This window comes from Monoraphidium neglectum (assembly GCF_000611645.1).
Source record: "Monoraphidium neglectum strain SAG 48.87 unplaced genomic scaffold scaffold00618, whole genome shotgun sequence".
Classification (NCBI taxonomy): domain Eukaryota; kingdom Viridiplantae; phylum Chlorophyta; class Chlorophyceae; order Sphaeropleales; family Selenastraceae; genus Monoraphidium; species Monoraphidium neglectum.
The window spans coordinates 1-11,724 of record NW_014013010.1 but is presented as its reverse complement, the minus strand read 5'-3'; the positions used below and the strand labels follow the sequence as shown (position 1 = coordinate 11,724).

At 62.9% G+C, this 11,724-nt stretch overlaps 2 protein-coding genes across 2 annotated transcripts; one reads left to right on the top strand and one right to left on the bottom strand.

Moving 5' to 3' along the window:
- Positions 1 to 3,218: 3,218 nt before the first annotated feature.
- Positions 3,219 to 9,597, top strand: MNEG_4450 (putative LMBR1 domain-containing protein 2 like protein; the record flags this gene model as incomplete). The annotated part of the gene is made up of 15 exons (XM_014047072.1): positions 3,219 to 3,359; positions 3,558 to 3,620; positions 3,967 to 4,056; positions 4,261 to 4,493; positions 4,718 to 4,886; positions 5,144 to 5,287; positions 5,618 to 5,705; positions 5,790 to 5,916; positions 6,633 to 6,758; positions 7,089 to 7,182; positions 7,619 to 7,705; positions 8,012 to 8,115; positions 8,497 to 8,642; positions 8,991 to 9,177; positions 9,378 to 9,597. 15 exons carry the CDS (start codon positions 3,219 to 3,221, stop codon positions 9,595 to 9,597), a joined length of 2,019 nt encoding a protein of 672 aa, XP_013902526.1.
- A 978-nt stretch (positions 9,598 to 10,575) lies between these two features.
- On the bottom strand, positions 10,576 to 11,380 carry MNEG_4449 (aspartyl-tRNA(Asn)/glutamyl-tRNA (Gln)amidotransferase subunit A; the record flags this gene model as incomplete). The annotated part of the gene is made up of 2 exons (XM_014047071.1): positions 10,576 to 10,947; positions 11,264 to 11,380. 2 exons carry the CDS (start codon positions 11,378 to 11,380, stop codon positions 10,576 to 10,578), a joined length of 489 nt encoding a protein of 162 aa, XP_013902525.1.
- Between the last annotated feature and the right edge of the window lie 344 nt (positions 11,381 to 11,724).

The following is an 11,724-nucleotide window of genomic DNA, read 5'->3' as shown; positions in this document are numbered from 1 at the left end:
CGGCCATGGGGACGCGGGGCGCCCGCCAGCTGGGCCCCGCCGTGGACGTGATTGACTACAACCCGATGACCGGCCGGCCCTATGTAGTTGGAGAAATCCGCTACATCCACGGCGCCGACAAGCATCGCGCGCCCGCTAGGCAGGCCCCGAAGCCCGCCGACAGCAGGCGCGCGAGCGCGGACGCCGCGGCGCGTGAGGCGGGGCCGGCGCCGCCCGCGCCGCGGCCGCGTCTGCCGGGGTGGCGGTCCGGCTGGCTGGCGGCGGCTGCGGCCGCGCTGCTGGGGCGGCGCGGCGGTCGTGAGTGTGTCGAAGGGGAGTGCGAGTGCCCCCAGGTTTTGGAGTACCCGTTGCAGGGCTTGTGTGTGCGCGAAGTTGAGAGCATGCCCATTGACGATCTGCTAGACTTGTTTGACGATCTGAGGGCCCAAACGCGCGAGGTGGCGGAAACGGACCCAACTGCCAAAGCGGCGGGGCAGGCGGGGCTTGGAGTCGAAAAGGCGGCGCCCTGGCGGGACGAGGCTGCATGGGGGTCTCCCTCTAACGCTGGGACCCATGACTCCCAGCCGCAGCTCCCGCAACGTAAGCCGGGCGCACGCGGCTTCAAGCCCCGCACCAGCCCTTCCCCAACCGGCGGGGACCCGGCTGTCGCTGCCGTGGAACAGCAGTGGGCGGCCGGGTGTGGCCGGAGCACATACCAAGTGTCATTTGAGGACCGGGTAGAGGCACATTATGAGCTCATCTCTTTGGACGGCCGCATGGGCCTGGCCCACGAGAGCTACCTCGGGCCCTTGCAGCAGTCGGCCCCAGCGCCCGATCCGGGCGCCGCTTACGCCACGGCCTGCGCCGCGCTCACGCGTCGCGCCGACGAGCAAGCGGCGGGCGGGGCCGCGAGCGAGAGCAGCGGCTTGCCTGAGGTTAATATGGATGACTACGTGCGGCAGCTGCGCGCCTGCTACTACGCCCTGCAAGCCCATGCACAGCCGCCGCAGCACCCCGCCCAGGACAAGCAGCAGCTTGAGCCCGCTCTGCAGGCGATGCCTGCCACGCCTGCATCCCTGCGCAGCCGCCTCGGCCCTGGCGGCTCCCTCCGCGATGGAATGGGCGGCAGCGGCGCCAAGGGGCGGGGGCCGCTGCGCCTTCTCAGTGCCCCGGCGGCGCACGAGGAGGCGCGCGGTAGCAGAGACGCGGCGAGCGGCGCGAGGCGGGGCGCGGGGCTGGGAATGTCGTTCATGAAGTGGTGGCGCATGAGCTTGCAGGCTGTCAGGAGCCCAAGGAGTCCTGGGGCCGATGGACGCGGCTGCATGCATGAACGATACTGATGTGGAGTTTTCCCTCTGTGTGTTTCACGGCAAATGTAATCCTACTTGGCTCCCTAGGGCGTGGTCTGCATACGTACCTGCCTGCATGGCTACGTATTGCTGACTGCAGTGTGTCCAGGTACAGGGCATGAGTGTTTGGAGACAAGCGAGAAAATTACATCAAGCGGGGCCTTGGTTCTGCCCTAGCTGACATTTACGTTTGCTGCAACTACACCAAGCAATAGCACAACGACCGAGCCTCAAGAGCCTGATCAAAGCGTCATCGGGGCAGTATGATTGCGCAATAGCCTGGCATTTTCTGCGCAACAAGCTCGACCCCCTGGCCTGGGCGACCGCAATGGGCGAGCTCATGCGGGGCACACAGCTAGGCTGCAGGCTTAGGGTTCAAGGGGTTGGGGTGCGGATCCCTGTTGCGGCTGCTGGGGGTCCCGTTGGCCGCAATGCTGTGCTGTGAGTGGCGCCCAAATTCTTATCCGGTCCCATGTGGCCGACAGCAAGCCTGCATGCTGGAGCCACCACAGCTGCCAGGCGATTGGCGGCAGGGGTCAAAGTAGGCGGTGCTGCTAGGCGGCTATGCAGCTGACACCAGCTTGGCCAGACGGCAGGGGCAAGCCTACTGCTTCTGCAGCAGCCATGTAGCGGGCGGCGCAGGGCTGAGCAAGTCCACCGGCAGCCCCCCTCCCTCTTACTGCATGCTCGCGAGGCTAGCGAGGATTTAGAGTGTCCTGCTGCGTGGTTGCTACTTGCTTGCACGGCAACACACCTTTCTGTTCAACATCAAATTGACCAGCAGCGTTTGTGAATGCAGGAGCATGTCTTGGCAACACTGCCAGGTCCGAGTGCGGGATCAGCAAGCCACACACTTGAGCAGGGTTCTGGAGGGGCTTTGACAACATGCGTGGCAGTTGCCATTCAAACATCACCACCACCGCAGCCTAACCAACCTAATATTGGCGGAGCAGCTCCAGGGACAAGCTTAGGACGGACCTTCATGGAGGCCACGACGAGGGACTGACGGGACCGGAAAATGCCGCCGAGGCTGCGATAGACGGCAAAGCTCCCAACAACGCCAAGGGCGGAGCTGCCTATCCACGGTTGAGGTGCCTTAATTCTGAAATGTGTACATGTTCTGGCAGCCTATTGCCTGCACGTCCTCTTACCCTCTACAGTCCATCCGACCCAAACCTGCTGCCAAACCTCCGTTTGAATTTGAAGCAGCTCAGAACCCTTCGCTTCACATCTGTCCAGCGCTCACACGCCTTCGACCAATTCACTTCTACAACAGACTCATCGGCAGCATTGCAGCGCCGCGGCAGTCCGTTGAACTTGGCCGGGAAGGTCCATGTGTTGTGTGCGGGTGGAGCCACATCACAGCAGACCCGACCTCGGACCATGGTGCTGTGCACCGAGCTGCCAGCACCTGATAATAGACATCAAAGATCACACTTTGGTACTAAACGTTCACATGATACCGATTGTCTGCGTCATACTCCATCGATCACTTGACCCGTGGACACCTGGCAGAGGCTACGCCCGCGGACATATAGGAAGACGAAGCAGCCTAAAAAGTCATCGAAGTAGTTGAGATCGCACAGGGCGGTGTGGAAGCATCGCCGGCACGCGCAGCGCCACTGGGCGGCGAGCGCTGTCGACGCGCGCTACAACCAGCACCCTGCGGGCAGACGCTGCTGCCGCGATCAGCATCGGGCACAGAAGACACAAGAGTATTTGAACCTGCTGTCCGAGGGGCTCAGCAAAGTATACGTAGTGCCGCAACATCAACGGGCATCACAGCAAAGGCAGCGGCGCCACCGCCTGTCCTGGGACCGTCCCACTCCGCTCCCGTCGGCGCAGCGCGCCGCGCTCTGACAGCGGCGCCGCGCCGCGCGGCGCGGCGCGATGTGGGCGTTCTTCGCCCTCGCGCTGGTGGCGGTCGCGGTATGCATCATCCTGCTGCTGCGGCGCTACGCCGCGCCCAGCGTGGTGTTCGTGGTGAAGGCGACAACGGCTTACGCATGGCTCGTGGCCTTTGTTGTGGTGGTGCGCGCTCCCCCAACCAACGCTGCGTACACAGCAGACGGCAGCAGCCGTCCGCTTTCATCAACGGCATGCAGTGTGCAGCTGCCACTGGGGCGGGGGGGATGGCGCTGCTGTCGACACGCGCGCTGCCGCGTCCAGCTAGTTCAGTGCTGCCCTCCGCACCCGCGCCGCTGCCGCGGACGTGCTGTGCCGCCGCAGGTTCTGGTGCCCATTGATGTGTTCTCCACCCTGAACCGCAAGGCGGACAACATCGCCGTTGATGTAATGTGGAAGACGTGCTTCTGGTCTACCCAGGCGCGCATGCGCTCAGCCCGCTGACGACGCATGCTTCTGGGATGCGATCGGGGTTGGGTGTGCACCAAAAAGCAGGGCGCAGCATCTGAGAATATCAGCGGCCGACATCGAGCGAGTGGCGCTGACAGCAGGCGTTCGCTTGGTTGTGCAGACGGCGCAGATCGCGTGAAAGGAGAACGGCCGACGCCCATTCTTTGCCGAAACCTCCTCTGCGCTCTTGCTCCAGCGGCCGCCTTCACCTTCTCAAAACCTGACATCTGCATCACGTCTTCCTATCGCTGATGTGCCTCCCCCCCCCCATGCACAACCGCAGGTGCTGACGTGGCTTGTGCTGCCGTTTTTCCAGGTCTATGCTGACGCGGGCGACTTCACCGTGGGGGCCCGCTGCTGGACCTCCATAAAGGTGGGCTTCTGCGGCTTCATTCTGGCGTTGAAAGTCTAACGTTATCTGGGGCGTGGGTGGACTTGGCAGGGCACTCCATGAATCGTGGGTGCCACTGGGAAAACGCTTGCCTGCACTGTTACATGTAAGTGCGAAGCGGTGTGTGACGTGCCGCGAAAGTTCGGCGCTCATCTCCTTGAGCCCCTGATTGGCTCACAATTGCAGGAGAACGGCATTCTGTACGGCGCCGCCGGCGCCGCAGGCGTCATCGGCGTTATCGTGATTTTGGTGGTTGAGAAGACGATCAAGATCACAGACCTCGTGGCGCTAGGGATGGGCCTCTCCAACACCTTCGCGCTGAGCGTGGGGCTGCTGCTGATGGGCTTTGGGCTGGTGGAGATTCCGAGGGAGTTGTGGAAGAGCCAGCCGGAGCAGCTGCTCAAGTGGCTGGCGCACAGGTGGGCTTGGGCTGCGGCTGGGCAGCGGCGGGGCCACGCGGGGCGGCGGGGCTGTTCTTGTTTGTGGTCGACGCAGTGTTGGCGCTGAGGCTTGGGTTTGGACCAGAGCTCGAGCAGCTGCAGAGCAGCAAGCCATGGGCAGACCCTCCAAGCAGCGCAGTGGAATGGCCTGAGTGCGAGCCGCACCAACAGCACTCCTTGGTGGCCCCCCTCAAATTTTGAAGGACCGGGCGGTTTGCCGCCGATGTGTTGAAGACCACTGCTGAGCTGGAGGCGGTTGTGACCATCATATGCGCCAACGAGAAGCAGATGCCGCGGCGGGACCCCCTGAGGCCGTACATGGAGGTCATCGCGGCGTTTGCAGAGGCGGAGAGCCCTGTCAAGCCCAGCGCGGTGCGCAAGTGTACGTGCGTTCCTCAATCCTGTGGATGTGGGGTTTGTGTGCGTGAACTGTGCAGGTATGTCTTATATGCACGAGCGTGAGCTATTTGAGCTGATTGTGCAAGCTGTGAGTTGTGTGTGTGTGTGTATGTGTGTGTGTGTGTGTGTGTGTGCATGCGCGTGTGTGTGAGAGTGGGAGAGCGAGAGAGGGGCCTAGCCGCCTACCCATCACCTGCCTCATTATGCGCAACCCGACCCTGAATCGCCAGGTCAGCGGCCGCACCATCGACGTCGAGCGCCTGGCCGCAGATGACCTTGAATACAACTACGACATGGCGGGGCTGGCCGCGCTGAGGCGGAGGTTGGCGGCGGCCATACACAACTACAAGGGCGCGCACGCGCAGTACGAGGAGGTGAGAAGGAGCGATTGGCATAGTGTAAGCGAGCGCGCGTAATTGCTGCGCATGCGTGCGTGCCGGGTGGGTGGTGTTCGCGGGTGAGAGCAAGTGCTTGCTGTGTGCATGCGCGTGTGCGTTTGCGTGTGATGAAAACACCTCATTCTCTCCACAACTCCTGCAACGTTCCTGTGCACGAGTGCTGTGATTGGCAACATGGTGTGGCCCTAGGTGCTGCGACCTCGTGCATCAAGCCATACCAGTACGGGAGCATCAGAGAGCGTCCAGCTGGTGATTGGTTGGGCCCAACTGCCAGGCTGACAGCGGCCGCGCCCCGCCACTGCGCAGGTTGTGACGCAGGCGCTCGTGCTGCAAGAGGTCGTCAAGTCCAGGGAGCGGCGCGTGTACGATGCGCCCCCCGGGACGCTCGGCGCGGGTGAGCTGGTAGCGGGAGGGCAGGGGCGGTGGCGATACGCGATTGCGAAGAAGCGCCTGGACAATCGCTCAATTGGCTCCACAGGACGGCTCATCGCCATTCTTCTCAATGGGCAGTGGGTGTGCACATGCAAGCGCACTCGGCCGCCCATGCTGCAGCTGAACCTGCCGGTTGTGCCGCCCTACATGCTCGCACGGCGGCGCCTCATATGGTGCGTCCCCCTGCAACCACTCGCGCAGGCACGGCTTGGGGCCGCGCGCTGTGGCAATACCGCTGCGTGTGCCACCCCTACGTACGAAGGGTGAGGGGACAACGGCTGCACAAGCTCCCACTCAGCCGCGGCCTCCTGGCCAGTCTGCCACCCTTCGTTCCCCCCCTCTAACCTGACTCGAAGGCGTGGTGTGGGTCGCCCAATGAATGCAGCCAATCCTCCCTGTGGAAGTACATGCCTGTACGCGCGCCGCCGCAAACACGTGCAACGGTGAATGCACGGCAAGACACTCAGCGCGCCACGCCCGCCATCAGCCGAGCTGTGCAATGCGACCGTAGTGCCAGCCTTGCCCCCCTGGTCGCTTCTCTTCCCCTGCCGATGCCGCCCCAGGTTGTGGGCGTGCTGCTGGGCGCCCTTAGCCTCGTCATCATATGGAGCGAGGCCACAATCTTCACAGGGCAGGACCCAGACCTGTCGCCCTTCAGCCTCGCAATCAGGCGCGCAGCCGCCCCCTCCCCAGGGCAAACCACGCGGCTGCGCAAGTGGAGCAAGCGCGCGCCCTTTCTTGGGAACCGGAGCGCCTCGGCCCTGTGCAGCCTGGGAAAGCCAACGCCGCCACTTTTTCAGCAAACTTGCCGTGCAGCTCCGTGCCCAAACACCTCAATCCTGCCTGCCATTGGCTCAATTGCTCTAACCTCAACTGCTTATACTCGCAGGACCGCGGTGTCGAGTGAGTGGGGCGTGCAGCTGCTGACGACGCTGCCGCTGGCCTACATCTGTGTGGCCACCTATTTTGCGCTGTTCAGGGTCAACGCCTTTGACTACAACAAGCTCTTGCCCAGGTGGGGGCGGCCGGGTCGTGCTTTGGATGCTCTGAGCGTCGTGTTTGGGACAAAGAAGACAAGAGGTGTGTGTTTCTATGGGTTTGTGCCTGTTATTGTTAGCTAGTGTGTTTGTGTGTGTGCGCGCATGCACATGCGTGCATATACATGCATGTCTGTGCGCTTCTCGAACGGGAGAGTGTCTGTGTTTCTCCTGGGATTGCTGCAAGCAGCAGAATGAATGCAACTCTGCCATGGCACAGAGCTGAAGTGCATGCACGCCCCTGCCCTCCAGGTGCCCGCTTCATGTCCCTCTCCAACCCTATGTCCCCACGCCCGACCCTTGCACAGGGCCACCACTGGCGCGGCTCTGATGCAGAACGGAAGTCTCATGTGCCGTTTCGGCCCAGCCACATGCTGGAACCTCCTGCACATGATCCACATGGTGCGTCGCCACCCTCAACCAGAGGGCGATTTGCCCGTGGCAGTGAGAACGCAAGCTGTGCCATGCTTGATTGCCCTGCTGCCTGACCCGCACGTCCCTTGCGCAAGGAGCTTGCCGCGCTGCAGCTGCGGCGCCGCTGACCTCCAGGCGACTTTCGACTGACCACCTCCACGTCATCCCACGGCACCACACGCCACGCCACCACACGCCGCGCCACAACACGCCACCGCCCTACCACACACCCCGCCGCACACCACGCCGCCACACACCGCTGCACCACACCACACCCTGTCTATTGCACAGCACCACCCCACACACCACCACGCACCACCACACACACCCCAAAGCCCCCCGGCGTTGCGGCGACAACGAGTTGAGAACAGCAAAGCTAAAAATCCTTTAAAGACTATCTGAAACCACCGTCCGTGCGCCGCAGGATGCGGGAGTGGACGGGCAGATGACTGTGTTCACCAAGAACATGGGCTCCATGGAGGTGCTGCCAGTGCTGGGCAAACACCTCAACGTGAGGGCCGGCGTCACTATATTCATATCATTAAGGCGTGGGGGCACAAGCGGATAAGGACGAGGGCGGGTGGGGAGCCTTTGCAGGCGCACTGGCCCGCAACACCCTGCCAGAAGGCGAGCCCACTTTGCGGAGCGGCAGGGTTGCTGACGGGCACAGGCTGCACACGCAGCACGTCTGCTCCTCCACCCCCGTGTTTCCTCCAAACGACGTCTTTGATTCCTGTGTTTTGCAGCCCCTGGGTTCTTCAAGCTATGGGTCTCAAAACCAGCGTCGTTTACCCCCGCCCCCCCCCCCCTCTCCCAGGTGTACCTGCCTGTGCTGCTGATGGTGCACTGCGCCCTCATCTACCTGCGGCTGTGGGACCGCATCACAGCCTCCTGCGTCAACTCAAAGTACCGCTTCAACAGGTGCGGCCGCGCCCGGTTCAAACATCCGAGCACCTGTCGATCCGGGCCGTCGCAACGAGCAGCGGTCGCGGCCTTGAGTCATGCATGATGAGGGTCAAGCCTCCATTGGCAGCTGCCCTCACCAGACATTCACTGGAATTTCTGCTGTCTCCCTCCCCGCAGTCACATGGGTATACCACACACAACACCCCCTCAAAAACGACCAAATCACCACACCCAACGCCGCTCGTTCTCTTCTCGTCAACCAGCACGGCAACCGCTTGGCACCCAACCCAAGCACCACACCGCTGCACCCCAAAAACCCCCAAACCCCCTCGTCTCTCGCCTTCTCTTCCTCCATCCCCCTGAGTCCCTCGTGTTCTCAATACCTATCCTGCCCAGTGACGACGTGGATGACCGCTACACAGAGCAGGGCCGAGGGCTGCTGAAGAAGGAGCTGGAGGCGGCAGCCAACGGGCTGCGCATCGGCGACGTGCTGCATTCGGCCGCCATTGATGCGGAGTTCCCGGGGCTGGGGCCCGTCAAGAGTGAGCTTTTCCACCGTGCGGCGGCGGCGCGGCGGCGGCACGGCGCGGCCTGGGGCATGTTTGGCGCTGTCGTCGCGAGGCGCCTGTGTTGGTTGCGGCAGCGACTCGCGGGCAGCTGCTGGGTCGCGGGCAGCCGCGGGGCGGCTTCGAGGGATGCCGGGGCACTGCTGTTGGGGATAACCGGCAGGGCTTGCGGCTGTTGCAGCTTGCACGGCTCGCGGGGACATCCAGCTGGCGGAGAAATCTCTGTCATGGTGCACGCCAACTGGCAAATAGAATGACGTGCTGCATGGTTTACGCTTTTGCATCTGCCCCTGACGTCTTGTGACATCCCCACCCCCTGATCAGAACCGACCCGCAAGAAGAGCTGGTTCAACTTCGGCCGCGGCGGCGGGGCCGACGGCGCAGGCTCCCCACCCGCCACCGCGGCAAGCTCCGAGCGCGCGCCGCTGTTTGGCGGCGCCCGCAGCGACGAGGCGCCACGTGCTGCTGGTGGCGGCGGCGGAGGCCTCCTGTCCTCTCTGATCAAAAACAAGTGGGTTGCAGCCCAGCTCACCTTCTGTCTGTTTTTTATTGTGATGCTTCTTCTGCAAGCCCAATATCATAAGGTTATTGAGTCAGCTGATAGACTGGAAGTATCCGTGTGCCTGAGGTTTTAAAAGCAAAATCTTGTTGATGCAACTACACAGCGCTGACGCCCTGCCCACACTGATCGACTCGCGCCCGCCGTCAAAGGTACACCACGAGCGGCAGCCCCCTGGCCGCGAGCAGCGACAGCATTCGCACGGCCAGCGCGCTCGGCACTGCCGGCGCCGGCGGCAGCAGCGACGGGGGCGGCGGCGCTGCGGGCGGCGGCGGCGGCGGTGGCGGCGGCAGCGGGCTGGACGGGATATTTGCTGAGATATCTCCGCGACCGCAGGCCGGAGGGCGGCGCCCGACGCGAGGAGGGGGCTAGGTACTTTGTTTGCTGCTGCTGTTTTTGATAATACACTGAGGTGTTTATGGCAAACACCGGCGGCCTGGGCCGCTCTGCAGCACCAATGCAGTTTAGCAGAGCTGAGGCGCCATTCACAGGTGTGTGCAGCCGTCCGCCACCCCTTGATGACTCCGCTGGCGGTAGGTGGCGGACTGGCGGCGCTCCTGATTCCCGTCAGGCACGCCCGTTGCCCCCAGCTGCCTTGTGGACGTTCCGGCCAACCTCTGGCGTTTTTTGTTGCTGCTGCTGCTGCTGCTGCCGCCGCTGCTGCCGCCGTCGTTGCCACGCGCGCCAGCTGCAAATGGGATGAGCATTGGATTATGAATAGATGGCACTTGCTGGGGCTGCCCCTGCTGTTGTCTACCGCATCACAACGCGTTGACAGTGTGGCTGCTGCTTGTGTAATGCACACCCAACGGAGTGCAGTCCGTGGGTCTCACTCCTTGCGATTTGTACGCTCTGAAGAGAGTCGTACGTGAAGCGCAGGAATCAGTGGCACCGGCCGCTCCGTGCCAACGGCGGCGCAAGCCTGCGGCAGGCTGGGCCATGAGCTCCCTTCCATGTGGGAGTGAAGGACGATCCCTCTGGGTTGCCCGCATGTGATGGGACCTTGGCATGAGACTGGCTGCAGTGGTGCAGCTGCAGCACACGCTCCGATTTGACCTCAGTGGCCTCAGTTCGATCCACGCCTGCGGCAGCCGCAGGAACCCATGTGCGACGGGTCCCAACCAGGCGTCCCACCACCGTGCGCTGACCTGCTTCAGAGTCCAAGTTGCAATCCTTGCTTGGGCCAGGGGTAATGCACTAGCACATAAAAAGCCGTTCCAGCCAACTGTTGCACTTGTTGCTTTTGATTGACAAAATAGATTCAGCAATGGAGAGCACTCTTTTGTGTCAATAGAATCAGCAAAAGAAAGCCGTGAGAAAAGCTGCAGTTCGCCAGCAGATCCCCCAGCCTCACCGCCGTGCGGCCGCCGCCGCTGCAGGCGCCGCCGCGACCGCCGGCGCCGCGCCGTCCATGACCCCCGCCGTCTGCTCGTACACGTGCGCCGCCGCCAGCAGCTCCGCCTCCCCAAACATCCGCCCCACCATCTGCAGCCCGACGGGCAGCTTCCCGCCGCCATCCGCCTCCGCGAACCCGCAGGGCACCACGACGGCGGGCAGGCCTGACAGGTTGAGGTTCACTGTCATGAGATCTCCCTTGTACATCTCCAAGGGATCGCTCGACTTCTCCCCGATCTTGTAGGCGGGCGTGGGGGCCGTGGGGGAGAGCAGCAGGTCAAAGCGCTCCAGGGCTGACGTCATGCCCCGCTGCACCAGGGTGCGGACCTGTGTTTAACGTGGTCCGCAAGGAAGCAGAATGAGGCGTATTTTGGGGAGGGGTACGTTGTTGTTCAGGGGTTTGAGTGCGAGTGGAAGCGGGTGCGGGTGCATGGCGGGGGCGAGTTGCAGCGGAAGGGAAGGCGAGCCACGCGTCCTGGATGCTTGCGTGCGCATGTGCACGGTGATGTGCGGGGTTGCACGCTTGCACGACAGACACATCCACCCGCACGCAGGTGCGCGCGCACACACATACACACATGGAAGCTCACACAAACGCACGTGAACCCCCACATAGTCTTTCACCACCACAGCGCCCGCTCACCTTCTGCGCCCTGTTGTAGTAAGCGTCGTAGTACCCCGCAGACAGCGCGTACGTGCCCATCAGGATTCGCCGCTTAACCTCGGCCCCCAGCCCCGCCGCGCGCGTGTTGTCGTACATAGCCTTGAGGCCGCTGGCGCCCTCCGCCCGCAGGCCGTAGCGGACGCCGTCAAATCGGGAGAGGTTGGAGGAGGCCTCGGAGAGCGCGAGGACGTAGTAGGCAGGCAGGCCGGCGTCGAAGGAAGGCAGGGAGACCTGCGGGGTGGTGGTGGGTGGGTGATTGGGATGGTGTGTGTGTGTGTGTGCACGTGTATGCGTATGTGAACGCGAGGTGTGTGCGTATGTGAAAGTGTGTTTGTGTGTGTGTGTTTTTGTGTTTTTGTGTGTGTGTGTGTGTTTGTGTGTTTGCGTGTGTGTGTGTGTGTGTGTGTGTGTGTGTGTGTGTGTGTGTGTGTGTGTGTGTG